This window comes from Cavia porcellus, unplaced genomic scaffold (assembly GCF_034190915.1).
Source record: "Cavia porcellus strain 051 isolate PalLab524CR breed Dunkin Hartley unplaced genomic scaffold, mCavPor4.1 scaffold_33, whole genome shotgun sequence".
In the NCBI taxonomy this organism is placed as follows: Eukaryota; Metazoa; Chordata; class Mammalia; order Rodentia; family Caviidae; genus Cavia; species Cavia porcellus.
In genome coordinates this window covers 23,706,348-23,726,009 of record NW_026947516.1, presented here as the reverse complement: position 1 = coordinate 23,726,009, position 19,662 = coordinate 23,706,348, and the positions used below count along the sequence as shown (strand labels likewise).

The 19,662-nt window shown below is 36.6% G+C and overlaps 1 protein-coding gene across 1 annotated transcript in view; it reads right to left on the bottom strand.

Annotated features, from left to right (window-relative positions):
* The window catches only part of Phex (phosphate regulating endopeptidase X-linked), a 190,116-nt gene that overhangs the window by 18,977 nt on the left and 151,477 nt on the right, over positions 1 to 19,662 (bottom strand). The window contains exon 16 of the mRNA XM_003466402.4: positions 5,922 to 5,976. Within this exon, the coding sequence (XP_003466450.1) occupies positions 5,922 to 5,976 (55 nt within the window). The remainder of the gene's footprint in view (positions 1 to 5,921; positions 5,977 to 19,662) is intronic.

Here is a 19,662-nt window from a genome sequence, read left to right as displayed (position 1 = left end):
GAAATTAAATTGTTTTCCAAATGTAGTCAGAAAAAGGACTAGAGTAGTGATTAAAAACAATCACTCTGTTTTCAAAGGTAATCCTATTTCTCTGTTACTATGGCAAACAAGCTGAGAACTGAATAACAAAGACTGTGAAGCCCTCGTCAGCCTTGGAAAAGGCATTGCAATATTTATTTATCTTTACCTATGATGAAACAGGCAGATTATATACAACTGTGGCCACCAATAATTCCACCTCCCATCAAGGGGTGATCCGTTTCTTTGCTCTCAAATCTGGAAAGGCCTTGGAACTTGTGATCAACAGGATACTATGGAAGGGGCCAGGTGTCACTCCTGGGCCAAGGCCTTAGGAACCTTTGCAGTTCACTTTTTGTGCACTTTTAGAAATTGGCACAATCTAAAGAATCATTGCTCTTGAATCTGGAAAGGCTTTGGAACTTGTGATCAGCAGAATACCATGGAAGCGGCCAGGTGTCACTCTTGGGCCCAGGCCTTAGGAACCTTTGCAGGTTGCATTTTTTGCAGTTTTAGAAGTTGGCACAAGGAAAAGAAATGTGACTACCCATTTGGAAGGAAAGAGGCAGGTGAAGCCAGGGAGAGATTTCAAAAGCTGAGAAACTCTGAAAGAAGAGAGGCCTTGCCAGACACAACTTAAAAAAGCCAACCCAATGTGTGAGTGAAGTCATTTTAGATCAGTTGTGGCAAACCTATGGCACACGTGTTATTATGTCTTTCTTTTAAGACAAAAGATGTTAATGTATGAGTTGTGTTTTCTAAACTAAAACTCAGTATTCAAACTTCATGTAAGTGTTGGCACTTTGTGATAAATAAGTGGGTTTTAGATTGCAGTCCAGACACTTGGTCTCTAAAAGGTTCACTGTCATTGCCGTAGATCTTTCAGTCCTATGGAATTACCCCAGTCAATACACACAAGCAGGAGAGACAAGCTATTTCAGCTTGCAGAATCATGAGCCCATAAATGGTTGCTTGATGGTGCTTTGTTCTGTAGCAATAGAGAACTGAGACAAAGTACACATATGTGAAGAAATCCACAGAAGGTTTCCATTCCTATGTGTCCAGAATATTCTTTCTCAAATATTGCTCCCAAGAAAACCAAAAACTTGTCAATTTCTTCACTGCTAAATTATTTGTACCTAATACATAGTAAGAAATTTAGTATTGATTTAACTGATGATTAATTTTATCGTGTCCTGAAAGTGGCAGATCTATAGGTAAGATATTTAAGTCATTTAACCTGGGGCTGAGAACCATAGACAATTAAAAATCTTTAATGTAAAGATTCTTCATGAGATTTGAAATTATGCTAAAAATATGCCACCATTGGTTCCTGACACGCAACATCAAAGTCACCCAGCAAATAAATAGGACCCAAAACTGGAAAGAACAGAAATTTTTTGAACCAACATGTTATTACAGGACATAATGATCCTTAACATGCTAATTGTTTGTCTCAACTATACCCAAGGAAGTGCTGTAAGATTTAATTTTTCCCCTTGGTGGCAATTTTTTTCCTTTGTTATTTCTTTCCTACAAGGTAATTTGCATTTGAAAAAAATACTTCTTACTGTTTTTCCATTATTGCGAACCTTCATTAAAGAAGTGAGAGTAAAATTATGCATTTCAATCATAAGGCTATCATAGCAGTGTGGAACAAACTTGTAATTTTACATAGTGCCAATTTTTGCAGCAGTAGCTATCACTGTGCAGCTTGCAACGTTAGGTTTTTCCAGATTCCTCATGCCTGAGAACAAATATTCAGTCCTCTACAACCCTCATTCAATGCCACTGACTGAATGAATTTACAGAAGGAACAATGAAGCTTATAGGAACTGCTCTGCAATAAATATCCCTTAAGAGGGAATGCTCCAACAAACTTCCTATTTTCAAATGGCAATAGAGAATTCAAAAGATGTTGAATTGCAGAGTATAAACAAGCAGGAAAACAGAGGACTGAGAACTGCTGCTCCTCTGCTGTGTGCCACCCTGCCTTGAAGCCAGCTGATATGAACTGAAACCTCTACAAACTGTGAGCTAAATAAAACTTTTATCCCTTAAAAAAAAAAAAAGAAGATAGATATCAGTAAGTAGGAAGACGTTTTTCAAATGAGAAGAGGAACAAGAGATTTGGAGGGGGTAGGGAAGGAAGTGAAAGGAGATTTCAAAGAAAAAAGAGTTGAAGGAAAAATAGAAATAGAGCTTTTGCAAGTTAGGAGAAGAAGAAGGGTAGAAGGGAGGGGAGAGAAAGGAGACAAAAAAGAATTAAAATTTATTATGTCTATGCACAAATTTCCCATGATGAATGTGATCATTATGCACTGCAAATATGTACTAATAAAAAAAGAAGATTGAATCATTTTAAGCTTCAATTCTGAGTAACAAAATTACATTCCTTTAGACAAGAGACAAAGAAAAAGTACTGTAATTATAAATGACTAAGCTTTAAACTGATAGCATTTCATAATATTAAATTCACATACTCCATTTTATCAATGGGCATTATTTAAATTAGCATGTCACATAAAAATAAACTCATGTGCCTCCTAAATTGCAGTTGGCTGGCCAGAAACTGGAAGGCTTCCTGCAATGATGATATAGCCTGGAGAACATAACGATTTTACTACCTATTCGATTTCTCTTTTGTTCCTACTATCTGATGTGTTACCTATGTCTTTATGCTCTCTGGGCTCACCATGGTCTCATGTTGGTGTCAAGTAAGGGCTACCTTTATGCCTACATCATAAAATCATGAAAATCTCCAACCTGGAAGTGGCTTTAAGGTCATGTAGCTCAACTCCTTCCTCAAGTCTTGAGATCCTCTGTAAAAACCCATTCAAATGGTCCTAAGACTTTGGCTTGGATATTTCCAATGACCAGGGCATGATTCTGATCTTAGACATCCCATTCCTTCTTTGGGTGGTTCTAAATAAAGCATCTCTCCCCAGTGTTGATCTTAATTTTCTTTCACATGTCTTTAATGCATTGTTCCAGTGCAATACACCTGTTGACTCTCTGGAATATAATAAATCATTCTGACACTTTAATATGAAATAAAATATGAAAATAATCATGAGGTTCCACCTTTAAATGTCCTCAAGTTCTTTCAATTCTTATTCTTAACTCTAACCTCTACACTAGTATTTCCAAAAATGTAGGGAAAAGAGTTTAGAAAACTCTAGGTTAAATACATTTAAATAAGTTTCTTTGTCATACAAGTGCTAATGTGTATTGGGATTCTCCAAAACAGAGGGAAAAGAAAGATGATCTACCTCTATTGCTATTTCATGAAACACAAACTTGAGAAATGTTGCCTCCATGCTATTTACAATCCTGATTCTTCTGGAATTAATTTGGCTTGTTCATGTCCTAATAATTAGGCCTAGTGCTCAAGTGAGAGCTAAACTGATCAATCTTAGCAAAAATGATACCCACTCCTTTGGTTCATAGTGGCCATTTATGAATTAATACAGAACAGAAGAATGAATGGTAGAAAGCCATTTGACTAGACTGAGGCACCCATGTTTCTAGCATCTCTTTATTCCCAATGCCAAGTACCAAAAATATAACAGCTATAATTGAATGCCTTCCTTACTAGAGGATAGCTGACTTTAGTAAACACACAGAACTCTTTAGGAAAAAAATACAAATCTCTTTCCCACTCAAGTATCAACTATAGGTCAGCCTAATGTAAAAATAGTAGACAGCCAACACTCATTCTTGACTTTCTATAATTTTGACAATTATTTCAGAAAGTTATGTTTATAAACTCAATAAACAACCCATTGAATCAATAACTTCTAAACCTATCCAAGCTATTTTTCAAGTCTCCAGCTATATAACCACAATAATATAAACTCAGTTTAATCATTAATGTAAGCAGAATAAAATAATCCTAAGGCTTTTTTTAGCTTGAAAGGACTTTTGAAAATACCCTAAATATTTAATTGTATGGAAATACATACATATGTACCTAGTCATAAATATAGGGAAAATTAATTGCAAATATCTAAATGCTAAAAAGAACTGCACCTGAGATCTGGGATGTTATTAATTAATTTGATTAAATACAAACCTAGAATTTGTATTTATTTTAACCATGATGATTTCTCACAGTAGGTTTTACTGGTGCTTGCCTATGTCACCGTAGCACTCAACATTTCTAAACACCCCAATTTGATAGTGTTCAACTCCCAGCTCCCAGCTCCTGAAAGTAGTTATCAAAGGATCTTCTCCAGTGAATAGAGGTTTCTTAGCACAGGCGGGGCACTGCCACAGAGTCAAAGCCCCTCCTAATAGGCCTTAATCAATGGTAGAGTGAGAGAGCTGGAGAATAAATAGCCCAGCTTCCTTGTCCTTGAAGTGGGATCACTGTAAAGCATGTTCTACAGTTCACTAGGAAGAATGCTCTCCAGTTGCCATGATGAAAACTGGCTTTTTGAAACACACATGTGCTGAGTACTGTAGAATAATTGCCCCCAAAGGATGTTCACATGCTTACTATTCTCTGCAACCTGTGAATATTATATTGCGTGACAAAGAAGAACTAAAATTGTTAAATAACCGACTTAATACATAGAGTATCCTGTATTATCTGAGTAGGTCCAATGAAACACTAAGGATTTTTAAAAGTAGAAGGAAGAGACAAAAGAAGCGATTCAAAAAGAGATGGGGCTATGGAGCTTTGAAAACAGAGAGAGAAGAGTGTGGGGCAAGAAATACAGGCTATCTCTAAAGACTACAAAAGATGAGGAAAGAGAATTTTCCTCTAGAGCTTTCACAAAGAAAACAGCCCTGAAGACACCTTGATTTTAGCCTAGTGAGAGCCAAGTTGGATCATAGAAACTTGACTCTAGGCAACACCTGTAATTTTAAGCCAAATTTGTGGTAATTCATTTTGGCAGCCACAAAAGATTCATAGGACAAAATCTATTGGCTTCCTTCCTTCTCTGTCTTACTTCCTCTCTCCTTTGCTTGTGTTTTCTGGTACCGCCTTCCAAAAGAACTGCTTGCACTTGAATCCTTATCACAGGGCCTGCTACCAGAGAATCCCAAATCAAAACACTGCTACTGTATTTATCTTATTTATATAATTATGCAATCCCATATTTTTTTAACATCAGTGATCATAAGGGGTTTGTTATATATCCAAGAAAAGCATAGAACACTCAACTTCTAAAATCAAGGCAAAATTGTTTACACATTAAGGTACCAGAGCACACAGGCATAGAATAAAAGTGGTGATGTTATTGGTAATGAATATTAGGAGAATCCCTACGATATATGGAAATTCTGGATTGTACAAATGTATAGTCTACTGTTATTAACAGCCTTTGAACTGGTAGTCCTATATCCAGGCACTATTTTGACCTACTCTATAACTACACAAGTAATATTTCAAAGGACATATTTAATTATGTTGTTTAAAAACTTCAAGATGTTCTATTGCTTGTTAGTATCCAAGATCTTCATCTAATATCAGATTTCAATCTTCTTTTCCAGACTATTTTCCTTCATATATCACTTGAGACAGCCCAACAGAATACTTTGTCTTTCTCTAAGCATATTTCTTACATTGTTCCTTCACCTGCAAAGGTTTTAGAATGTCATACCTACAATAATCTTTGAAGTGAATAAATGCATACAAATTAAAAAGATGTATGTATGAGTTAGCCTTCCAGTATAGTTATACACTACAGCAATGAAGAACCAGAAACAAAGACCTAATAGAAAAAAATACCCAAAATAGTTAAGAGTAGAGCCGTCCCACACTAGGTTCCACACCCCCGTCTGCTGAACTATTACTGATTTGACTTCTTTGACTTTATACACTGTCCTTTGCTAAAACAACATGGTCTTTCTCCTAATTTCTCAATAATTGGTTTCTTTATTAATTTACTCACCGAGGATACTCTGTTCCCCAAAAGAAAGGCTTCTGGAGCTCCCCTGCTGGAAATCCTAGGAGTAAAACAAACAAAAACTATTAAGGATATAGAGAGACTGATTTAATGATGAGTCCATGGTTCCTGCTGTAGCTGCAACCTTCTAGCCTCTCAGCTGAAAGACCTCTTCTTTTGAAACTGGAGGCCACCTAAGAGATCCAGTTGTCCAGGGTAATATTAATTCACTGGAAGCATTTCAAGGACACCATTTTGCACAGATATACTACTGAGAGTGACCCATCTGCTTTGAACTCAGTCCCTCCCTACTCTGCATGCACATGAGCCTTCAGGCTGTCAGCAGCTTCCTGTGATGCAGAAAGGGCCTAGCTTCATGGATGTGTAATCAGACAAGCCACACATGCAGAAGTACTCCACACTTGGTTTAATATTCTACTGTCACCCTCTTGAAATTCTTCTGAATTTAATCTGTGACCTTGTATTTTGTAAACGGAGTCTGCAGGCCCAATGGAATATGTGTGACAATAGAGGAAACACGTAAGTGCAGATCCTAGGTGCCCAGCTGGCACATACCACTAGTGATTCCTTCTAGGCACTCAGGATTCTGGCAGACCCACAATGCATGCGAGTTTGTTGAGTCACAGAGTATTGGATAAGCTTGTTCCTCAGAACTGAGTGAACTGGGGCTTGGACAGCTCCAAGAGGCTATGCTTTCCATACAAACCAAATTCTGTATTGCTGAAAGAAGGAAACGGTATTTTAAGAAGCTGAATGATCCCTGTCATATCCTATATTTGCTAACCTTTTTTGCTGAAAATAACAGAAGGAAGGAAAAGATAGGGCAGTCCATAATTTCTTTTCCTTTCAGTCTTCCTTTACTCATCAGTATGCTTAAAGTAGAGAGCATTGGTAGACTGTATATGTATTAAGAAGTACAATAAAAATGGTTGAGTTCCTTCTGTAGAGCCTTTCTACCTCATCGGTAAGAAAAAAAAATATAGTCATGCATAAGCTTGAAAATGCAAACTGTGTCATTTTGACAATTCCGTATGCCTGTTAAATGCTCCAGAATTTGCAGTAAAACGTGTATTATAGAATATAAAGATGAACAGAAAATTTCATGCTAATGATATAAAATTTCAGTTTTCTTGTAACAGTAAATAGCAAATAAAATACTGTAACAAATCAAAAGAGAGATATCATGAAAGACAGGACAAAGCTTTATATTTTATCACCTTCAGTGGCTAAAGTGGCACTCTTCTGCTTTCTGCACAAGAGGCTTTGCATTTTCATTTTGCACTAGTTCCTGCAAGTCATGTAGCCAACCCTGGTATAGAATAGTAAGAGAAATACTTGGTTTTGCCCTTGCAATTCACCACTAAATTTTGCACTCTAGGTTGATGAGTTATGACAGCTAGAGAGGGTAGGAAGGAAGACTGGGAGAGGGCAAGAAAGGGCGAGGAGGAGAGTGGGAGTGAGGTGGCCTCTTCAATGTCCTTGCCTGCTTCAGAGGAGCTTGTGTAGGTTTCTTGAAACTGAAAATCCTTTTCATGAGTTAAAGTACCCCAAGGAAGTGACTTTATTAGAAGCCAAATGTTGATTTCATAAAAGTCTTTTACATAAATGTAATTTTATATAATTTATTAATAATATAGTTTGAGATTCCAAGGTGTACAAAAACTAATTACAAGCAGACTGATTCAGCTAGTAATTCTCTTTACAGCTTTCAAATAAAAGAAAATGCATTTAAGTGACTGAATCTGAAAAGGTAATGTTACATTAATCTTTATAATTTCTACATTTCCTTAAATATCTTTGGTGTCTTCACATAAATATTCCATGCTAATTTTTGGTGATTACTTTTAGTAAGTCATTCTAATTTGAAGATAGGTAGATATTCAAGTATATATTGCATACAAATGCAAATCAGTATTTTTATGAAAATTCAGCTTCACTCAATAAATCATTCAAAAGCAGTGATATCACCTAATAAGAACAATGATCATAAACTAATATGATTTAATTATTAAATCATTATGTCTGCCCTGTGTGGTAATGTGCCCAGCTGGAAACAGTTTCATTCACTGCCAACCTCTTAATAGGAGAACATCTGACACCTTCATGAACCTCAATTTATATAGCTTTTGCATTCAGGGGCCCCAGACTCCAGTGTTAAAGCCATCACATTACCCTGATCAGCTGTGTCTTCTCCGCCTGTGGGGCCATGGAACCCTGATACTGATAAACAGAAGCATCTGATGCCCTTAGGCATGTTTTTGCTGCAGTGAATGGATTAACAATGTAAGCTGCATTTTTTGGAGATGTCAACTAGCTAGAGTGATAGATGGAATCCCAACGGGGTCAACTCAATATCTTATCTCATAAAGTAGATAAGCTGTGTTAGCAAAGGTAAAAAAAAAAGCAGAGAGTCAAATTCTTTAGGCTTCATTTTTAATAGGGTTTTATTTTTTTTCACATATCCACTTGATTTCATTTTTTCCCATTGCAGAACCTCTCATCTGTGTCACATTTTAAAGATTCTTTTTTTATCAGTATATTTATGGACAGCATACCTCTCAACGTGATTATGCATTGGGGGTGGGGAGAGAAATTTGAAGTTTAACTCCTGGTTTGGCAAAAAGTAAGTAATAAATTTGATAAAAGGCAATATTGGCCAGGAGTTAAGGGGTATGTTGGTAGTAGTATAAAGTCCTTTTCACACACAAAAAATTAGCATCTGTGATATAGGGAAAACCTCTAAGAGACACTAAGTGAAAAAATTAAGTGGAAAACCTTCAAAGTACACTCTATGGAGTTCTTTTTGCATAATATATATATATATATATATATATATATATATTAAGGTACATGTGTGGATACATAGTCAGTTCATTCTTAACAGAATGTATTCTTTTATATAAAAAAAGACCAATTTCTTCCAATATGATAGATAGACTGTAGAAAATTTCAGGCATAACTCCAATTTCACATTCCCTTATGTGCAATTCTATCAATGAGGAAAGCCAGGTAAAAGCAAAAACCTGCACACAACTGAGCTGTGTCACGAGAATACACAAAACACCCACATCTACACCTCAATGTAAGCCACTGCTCCAATTCACCACATGGGTTACAAGCCACACCCACCTCATCTGGTGCCAACATTTTCCTTCCCATATCAATCTTTTTTCCATCACCTATCCAATAGCTCATAAGAGGGAACTCTTCCACCCACAACTTCCATAGGCAAACATCAGGTCTTTTCAAGGGAAAGTACCATATTCATGATAGCATCTGTATTATTTACTCATCTAACATGTATCAAACTATGCTTTATTTTTATTAGGATGCCAGCTTTTGTTTATGTCATAAGGTATTTTTAATTGTTGTGTCTAGTCCCATTTTTCTTACAACCCCTGTGACTTTTATTAATGCAATTTTGTACAGTGTAAGGGATGTTTAGGAGTATGTCACAGTAAAAGATAACTGACTATACACAAATATGTGTGTAGTGTACACACACACTCACCAATGGTTCTCACATGTTATGCATAAGAATCACTGGAAAGGTCATTACGATACTACAGATCATCGAGCCTCAGTCTCAGTCAGTAGGTCTGGAGCATGGCTGGCAGTCGGCATCCCTAACAAGTTCCCAGGGGAGTTTGTTGTTGCTAGTCCAGGTACCACACTGTGAAAAGGACTGCCCAAGCACGTGCCTGAGGGCATTGTGGAATTCACTGCTGCACTGTTTGTAACTGAGAAAGGTATGGAACAAATTAAATGTCCAGCAGGAAGGAAATGGCTTAATCATGGTATAACCACGGGGTAGACTAGTTGGTATGCAGCAAAATAAAAAAAAATCAGTCTTAAAATTCTAGCATGTAAAAATATCTTTAAGATAATTGTTGGAATGAATCAAGACATAGGTGCAGATACATAAATATTATTTAAAAATAACCATGCTATCAGTGATATATATATATATATATATATATATATATATATACAAAAATATCAGTCAAATATGTATCAAAGTGATTGTATTGGTTATTTTTTGGAGAAAACTGGGATAATGATGGTCAACGGGCTTTGGACATAAACATAATATTTAAAATTTTGATTACTCAAAGGTAACTTGTATAATTAAAATTAACTCTTTTAGAAATAAGTTCATGCATTACAAAAAAAGTTCTTTTTTTTCTTTTTGGTTTATTTTGGATTTTTTTTATTTGTTTTTAGACTGGTGATCGAACTTACAACTTCACACTTGCCAGGCAAGCAAGTGTACCACTGAGCTGTATCCCCGGCCCTCAGAAGATTCTTCTAAAGGCTACCTAAAAACAAGTAACTGAGTTTACATAGTATTATTTTGCTCTTGTACTTGTTCACATAAGATAACAGTACTGTTGTTATATAATTCCAATGAGTACCTTCTAACAAAAGCAAATATTAGCATCATATGCAGCAATGATCTCACTATTAGTAATGATTCTTTTTAAAATTTGCACCTGAGACAACCACCGGGGCATGCTTTTCTTTTCTACTTGGGTCAATCTTTCATTTTTAGTGAACTTTCTCATTATAACTCTCCTGTCAGTGAGTACTGACTAACCTAATTGGAGCTTAGCAAAATGCTGACCATAGAACACACACAGAGCTTTTATTTTTAACATAATTGCCAAGGAACTGATCACATTTAGTGGGTGATTAGCTCAAGTTCAACTACTTGACTTTTATAGTCATTAAATCATATCCTGACTGTAGCTACAGCTTTCCAAGAGAAATTAAATGCTTCCATGTTTCAGGACCATTTTATCATTGTAAAATTGCGTTAGATTTTTTAGTACAGAAAAATATAGAGAGGAAAACAAAATTAGTCCACTGTCCCACCGCTCAGACCTTAAGAAAACAAATATACTCAGAAGTAGCAAATTCACCCTGCATAGAAAGAGATGAAAAAAATAATCATTTCCTTGTCTCCACTCCTCTCTCCCTTGCCTAGGACTTTCTTTCCACCACTCCTGGATGGCTTGCTTCAGGTATTTACCATGCTCAGCTCTCACCTTTTCTTTAGGGCTTTCCCTAGTACTTTTTAAAGGGATAGGGTATTATCTTCCCCATTTTTATGCTTTATAACTCATTATAATGCCACCATTATGATACTCCATATTTATTTATATAAATAATCTTTCTCAACTAAAATTTGAAAGTTCCACAATAAAAGGTATTTTTATTTATTTGTAGTATTCTTTCATTGAGACATTCTTAGAGCTAGAATTTCAGGCACATGGAGCACCGAATAAATATTCCTTGAATGAATGGATCACCTTGTGAAGGGGTGATCAGGACTGAAGCATTACCTACAATTGTGAGTACATTTTGTTAGCCAAAGTCTAGAACATTACACGACTCCTTGGTAGCACCCATGCATTATTTCTTAAACTTTCCATATTCAGAGCCAGATCTTTGATACGCTTCACTATTTAAGTTCTGCTTTTCCTTTTCTTTCTAGATGAGGGACTCTATTGGTTCCTCTCTCTTGCTCTCATGGCATAACAAGTGTAGTTTTGATTTTTCCTAATAAAGTGCCAATGGGAATGTAGACATGAAGCTGGGAATGTGGCTCAGTGACACATCTGCAAAGCCCTAGGTTTGATCCTTAGCAGCATGCACACATCTCCAAGAATGCAGAAATGAAAAAACTGAAAAGCTCTACCCAGTTTTTTACAAGGTCTATCACTCTATCCATTTAGCCTTCCCTGCTCTCCCACCTCAGGAACTCTCATTTTATGGTTGTGGCATACAGTAAAGAGAGAAAATTAGACCACATAATGACTGAGTTAAAGGCCCTTGGCCTCAAAAGTATTGAACTACTATAATGTATCATCTCTACAGTTTCTGCCGCTTTGTTTAACTGCAGCATCAAGCACCATAATCATAACAATATGTTTCAGGAACATCACCACATAGCAAATATTTTAGAAGCATCACTTTTCAAAGTTTATGTTATTTCAAAGTTTTTTTTTTTTTTACTTTCTTCATTGATGGTTACAAATGCTGACACTTTTACAACATCTGTGGGTCAGACTCACACATCCTTTCCTGTTATTTCCATGTTTGGTCAGATTTAACAACATGAGAGGCTCCAACTTTCAACGTCGGTCTTCAAAGCCCAGAGTACTTGATTTTCACTCTCTCTATAGAAAATTTTGGTAAATTTGCTAACACAATGCTAACACAATTCAAACTCATCTAAATTTAGGAGCATTTCATTCTTAAATTCAATATCTCCTTGACTCTTTTGAAAAAAGTATTAGCATTATTGAATTTCTTCACTTAGTGTTCCTCTGGCATCCTCTTCAAAACCATGTGTATGATATTCCATTAGTTTGCCACAACTGTTTTCAGATTATACTGTCAAAAATTAAACTTAATATCATCTATAAATTATGACTCTATAAAAGGACAAAAATAATTTTAATTGCAACTTCCTTGAAATAATAATGCTCGCTCTAAAGAGAGAATGAATGTTACATCTTAACTGAGGATTAGATTTTGCAATCAGATAAGCTAGATACCATTCTTCTAGAATCTAGGGGGCCATCAGTCAGGACATGAAAATTACTGCAATTACAAAGCACTTTTGGTTATATTTTTTGTTGTAAAAGGATTTCATTGTCACCACTGCTAAGATTAATAGGGGCTTTTTTTTCCAAGTTGGCATCTTGTAGTAGTTTGGTGAATGCCAACCTTTCCCTTTCCAGAAAGTATGAAGTTTTAACAGCTGTGACTCCTGTCAAGGGATTCAGCAAGATGCTTTAGCCATCTGCTGGCTTCCTGCAGGTAACCTCCTGCTACCACATCTATCAGCCTAGAGCTGACAAGCACAAAAGCAGCTTCTGCAATCTGCCCTCCATCTTGAAGCCTTCCTTTGCTGACCCTTCTTTTTCTAACATAATTACCTTTAAGCTAAAACAAAGAGAATCTTCCCCTCTTACCAGAGTGACCAACTGTCCCTGTTTGCCCAGCCCTGAAGAGACTCCTGCAATGCACGATTATCACTGTAAAACTGGAATAGTCCCAGGCAAGCCAGAAGAAATGAATAATTCCACATTTATCCAACAAATTTTGTCTCTTTTGCATTTTACAGCATTTGTATAGCTCGGTGGTTTGCAAACTTTGGCATCTTGCAGAGAGATTTGGTATCTAAAAATGTGTTAAAACATAAACTGTTGATCCCAATTGCCAGAGTTTCTGATTCCACAGAAGGGGCAGATAATGCCCATTTATTATAAGTGGGTTCTGTTGTTTCTGGCCCAGGCACCTCACTTTGAGAACCACTGCTATAGTTCAGTATCTGCCATAAGAAACACTAATTGCCTCTACTGTAAAGCTTTAATAGGTCCTTTCATATATATATATAATGGCTTTCCTAAGTATTAAAAAATGACACTAGTAGCAATAATATTAATCCAAGGTTTAGAGTATACTAGGTACGCAACAAGTGCTTGTTGTGAATCTACTGAGCCCCATGGGGGTATGAGATAATAATCTCAAGATGAAATATGAGGATAATTTCCCCCATATAAATTAGATCAAATAAACTAAGACTCTTTAGTAACCTCCAATAGCATCTTTAAAATGCAATACATTAACGTGCATCTATTGTAGTTGAGGTATAAATTGGTACCACTTTTCATACAATGTATTTTGAAACCCTTATATGGAGCATACTATTTGACATGGCAGCCCTTCCAAGTCTAGGAATTTGTCCTAAAGAAATAGTCTGAGATTTAGACAAAGATTTAGCTACAAAACTTACTATTTATGATTTTGTTTATTTTTTACAATAATTTAAAAAACCTAACTGTCCTTTGGAAAAAACTTAAACTAGGTGCTATTGTTCGGTGGAATTCATTTAGAAGGATATGTAATGCGTGGAAAAAACATTCATGATATAATGTTCACAGGCAGTACTACTGGATGAATCTATACTTAAATTTAAAAATTTGTATAGTAAACAATTTTTAGCAGTGTTCAGTATTACTAATTACGGCTACTTTTGAGTGATATCGAGTTTTTACAAATTTTAACCTATCTGAAAATTGTCTGAAATAAATATACACTGCTTTTGTAGTAAAGGTAAATAAGACAATTGATTTTTCTTAAGGAAGGACAGTGAGATTGGGAGCATCAAGATAAATTAGGGAGCTTCTTCCCTGACTTCCTGTCTCCCATTGCCATGGCTGTTTTCCAGGCTACTGATGCTCACCTCACTCTGGCTCACATCCAGGTATGTTCCATTCCCTATGATAGTGCCCCTCACACACCTTGTCACTTTAATCAGATTGACCCTGATAATCATTTCCTGCTTTTTACTACCAGCCCTGCAGTTAACTTGCCTAGTCCACTCTCTGAAGCAGCACTCACTAATGTGGGTGGCAAATTGTGTTCCTATAGACTTTGGTCCTGGGACTCAGTAGGACAATGGGCATTCCATGAGATTAAATGGATCCCAGTTGAAGGCACTTTTTTCCCATGACACTGCCCAGAATGTTATTCTTACTGCTTCTTTAATCAGGCCTTGAGATTTGGGGAGGGGGGCGGTCCTAGGGATGTCCAATTTCCTCAACTAAAACAGGAAAAGAACATCCTAAAACAATTGAAGCAGATGTGCCACAATCTTGATAAGAACTTAATCTGTCAATTTTGCAAATTATTTGAAGTTTGCTCCTGACTTAACTTCAGCTCACTTAATATAAAACTTTTAAAATCTCATTGTAAAATGTGTGAGGTAAGCCTTTCTAGAGAGTATGTCTAAACATTCCTTTAAGGTAGCTAATAGCACCTTTCAAATAATCTACCCTCCACCTCCCCACACAACCTAAAGATCCAAAGAGGGTGCAGATTTAGCCAAATGGCTTGCAGACAGCAGCACATTTAGATAATGCAATAATGAACTGTTTGATGCCACAGTCATTGGACATGGATTCAACAGAACCTGGCAACCCAATAGCATTCTGATTCTCAGCTGCCTCTTTGCTATCCCCAACAGTTGTTTCCATATCAAAACTGAAATGGTCCCTTTAGTAGTGAAATGGATGAGGGTATGCTACAATGACAATTCTACCATAATTACATCATGTCTTAATCTTCTCATTCACCTGCATTACCTCGTTTAATTCTCGCATTTTTTACCCAGTGTCAAATAGTGTGGCATGAAGATTTAACAGCATTTAATCAATAAGCTAGGTTGTACTTCCAGCTCTGTAACTTACTAGCTTTGCAGTCAAGTTATTTTATCACTCTGAGTGTCTGTTTTCTTTTCTCTAAAAAGAATCCATAATTTCAAGATTATAGAAATATTATGAAGATTAGAGACATTAAAGTACTTGGCAAATTATTGGTTTCCTAGCAAAGAGTAGCTGCACAGAACAATTATAATATGGATGTTATGGGAGTCTTTCAAAGCAGGAGTGGAAATGGAGACATTTAGAGCCTGAGTTATCATTATACAATTATTTAAGAATGATTTATTGGGATCTAACTTATTCACCCATTATTTCCCCTTACGATTGTCATCATCTAAGTTTAGATCCTCCCCACACTTCTCTTGAGCCATTTGTAAAACTCCTAACTTGTCTAAGAAGCTTTAATATGCCCTCTCCTTAAGCCATTATCTTTAAGAGTAAGACTAAGGAAACATAACTTGAGTTTCTCCCCTCACACACACACACAAACCTACACTATGTCCTTTTCCTCAACATGATCTACAAGGCCTTCATCTGCTTCTGCATATGTTCATTCCTTCTGCTCTCTAAACAACCATGCAATCTGCACCACAGTCACTGTGGCCATCTCATAGTCCATTCCTGCACCATGCTATGTCCTATCTGTTGTCTTTGAATCAGTCATTTATTCTTCTCAAATGCTCAAATCTCCCTCCTCTGCCTAGTGGATTTCTTTTTCCTTCTAAAGCCCACTCAAATATATCACTTTGACTGTGAATCTAATCTTGACCCTCCCAGATTTAACTACCTCTCTGCAGTGCCTCCCAGAAAGCACTGCACACCTTTGGATGCATATGTGGTATGGTATCATTTGAATATAGCTAAGATTTATTGAATACCACTACAAACAAGACTCTAGCCCAAGCATTATATATATTATCCATATAATCTTAACAATCCTATAGATAAGTCATTACATTCCATTTTAAAGATAGTTGAGCTGAGGTTTAAGAATATTAAGAAACTTGTCCAAAGCTGCATATTATTAGTGGCCAAACCAAGATTCAAAATCAAACTGTTGCATTTCAGAGCCAACACCTTTAACTGGTATACCATACCATGTTATGTACCCTCATAATAAATTGAATACCTGACTTGTTAAGAACTATATTAGTTATTTCTTGCTGAGTAACAAATCATCTGTTATGATTTACATGTAGATATCCTCTCAAAACCTATGCGCTCATAGTGGCTCTTTTGGGAGGTAACTGGATCATGAGGGTGTGATATTCATCAGTAAATTAATCCATTGATGGGTTTATAGCTAAATGTGATGTTGGGAGCTTAAGCCTGGTGGAAGGAGGTGGGTCACTGGAGGTGAGATCATCATGGCATGAAGTCTTTCTCCTCCAGAATAACCCTCTGCTATGCTGCCCTGCCTTGGAGCCAGCCAACTATGGACTTAAACCTCTACAAGCATTGAACTAAAATAAACCTTTCCTCTTTACAGTTGTGGATATCAGGTATTGTGTCTCAGCAATGAGAGAGAAACTAAGACATATCCCAAAATATAGTTACTTAAGACAAGAAACATTTACTATATCATGGTTTATCTGGGTCAGGAATTTATAAAGAGCTTATTTGGGTGGTTCGGTCTCAGGGTCTCTCAGGAGGTTGGAGTAAAAATGTTGCCCTGGACTTGACTGTAGAAGAGAATCTGCTTCCAGAATGGCACACTTTCAAGGTGCTGGAAATGGGCAGGGAGCCCAAATTTTTTCACCTATGGGCCCCTCCACTACCTGAACACCCTCCTGATAAGGCTCTTGGCTTCTCTCAGAATGACGGATCAAAGACATCAAGGTAGGAGCCATAATGTCACTTATGACCTAGCCTCAGAAATCATACTGTCATTTCCACAGTATTCTGTTGGTTACATAGGTAAGACTTATTTGGTATAGAAGTATACTACATGGGAGTGTGGATGCTAGCAATTGAAAGTCATTGGAGTCTCTTTAAATATTATCTTAATATCTGAACAAAAATTACTAGGAACTACTATGAGTATTGGGACATTTTCCAAATAATGAGAAATTTAGATTAAATGACTACTTAAGTTTCCAACTAGGTCTAAAATTATGACAGACTATCCCCAAATTCTAGATGTAGGCCTTGTTTCCTCATATCCCCAAATACAATAAATGAATTCAATGGCTTAATTTCATTCCAGTCCAGTAGAAGTATTTGCTAACTTGGCTTCTGCTTTATACTTTCAAGCAGAGCCAGTAGAGTTTGAGAAGTTCTTCCAGTCTGAAACAGTTATTTCTGTACCAGTAAAACAAATCTATGTGTGATTTCAGGCCTAATTATATAGTTTGATGCCAGCATAAGCCCAGCCTCTGGATAAAGGCTTATCTTCTCTATCACAATATGCATGATTTTACTGGGGCAATCAAACACTTTGTACAAAACAGCAAAGATAGTAAAATCATTGGTTTTAGTCCTTAGGCCATGTTTATTTTCAAACCAAATTTTACTTGCTTAAAATACTTCTTTAATATGTTTTGAGGTATACAAAGATTAAAAAACTCAATAATGAGACATTTCACAGATACAATGATGTTGAATATGTGAAATGAAGTTTACTCTAGAAACAAATCCATATTAGCAGAAGTGAAAATGAAATAGGAGCTGCTCAATCTTTCCACCAATGCCAGATCCAAAGAACTACAGAAGCCAGATCAGAACACACCTCTACAGTTCCCAGCAGCCTATCGTTTCATAGAGCTCTACTCCAAGACTCAGCAAATGACAGCCCACAGAATATTTCCCATCTTGATCTAGGAGACAACCTGCTGCCTGTTTTGTAATTAAAGTTGTGTTGGAGCACAGCCATGTTCATTCACTTATGAATTGCTGGTGACTGGAATGGCAGAGTCGAAAAGTTGTAACCATGACTATATGCCTAACAAAGCTGGAAATATTTACTCTCTGGCAATTTATAGAATAAGTTTCCAATTCCTGGTCTATGTCTCTGAAGACTTGACCTGAGACAACCCACTACAGTAAAAGCAAAAGATGTATCTGTGTCATCTGTTGTTCTAAACATTTCTGAGTGGAAAGGGGGAAGGGGTTTTGCTATTTATGTTGCAGCACTGCATACAGTGAAGGTATAAATCTTTTTGTTTTCCTATGCTGTGAACTAAACCCAGGTTTCATGCATGCCAGGCAAGCACTCCACCAAAAGGTGTACCTCTCGGCCCACGGCAAAAGTCTTAACAGGTATCGCCTGTGTAACCAACTCCTAGCTCAAGACAGAACTCAGAAGATAGTCTTCTATAGGATTTCAAACAAAGGTATGGATTTGAGGGAAAATAACAACATTATAGATTTGTCTATTTTCTACTCAAGTCTCTACTTGTAGAAGCAGACTTAGTGGCATAAATCAGAAAATTATAATGGGAACTGAATGAAATTCTCATAAATCACACTACTAAGTATAGTTACACCATAGATGTGGAACCCAATTAAACAGATGGCCACATGCTGTCAGAATCAGCCCCTAATCAATAAAGATGTTCATTTTAGAAAATCACCTCAATTTTTCACTTCTTCAGTGAAGCAAAAAGAAGGCAGTAAGGAGGAGCTACGGGGGCAGGGGGAGTCTCAGGAAACCTAGTGAGGAAATGTGTAAGAAGAAACTCCACCTGTCTTAATTTGTAGTCCAGAATATTAGAAAGGAAAGAGCGGGGAAAGACACCCAAAGGATTACTTGTCATCCTGCCTGGAAATATAATTTGCAACAAGAGCAAACACTGGTCATTAGGAAAATAGAAGCAGCTTAAATCTCTTAATTAAAATACTCTTTCAAATTGTTCATTTCCAAGCCCCTCTGCCCATGAGCTTTCAAGAACCTGTTAGGTTACCCTGAAATGGCTTCTTTCTGAGTAAACCTCTGAGAGGATCAGTTCTTACCAGACCAGAAAAAGGCATATCAGGGGTATACCCTGAAGACTGAACTATTATTAGACACACTAAAGTCCCTAAAGGAGCAGGGAACCTTCAGTGACATTTGAAAATAAGTGTGGAAATACTGAAGAGATGATTTCGTTGTCTTTGCTTCCTTAAGAGTTGATCTGTTGCACTGATTAAGTCTAACAATGCCAAGAACTAAAAAGAATGAGAAACAACAGAAATACTTCTGCAGTTTGGCATGCCACTTTGAAGAACACTTGTTGTTTTCTGGTAAAGTTGAGTATTTGCATACCTTACCAGCCAGTAATTGCACTTCTGGGTATATAACTGTATCTTCTTTCAGGAGACATACAAAAGAGCATTCAGACCAGTGATGTTCACAAGAATAAAATGCTGGGAGGGTGGAGGATACATAGATCTACCAATAGCAGAGCATATAATAATCTAGGGGTACAGCTACATGATGAAATACTATACAACAATGAAAAACCTACTGCTACATGTTTTGTGCATGAATCTAAAAAATAAATTATTAATTG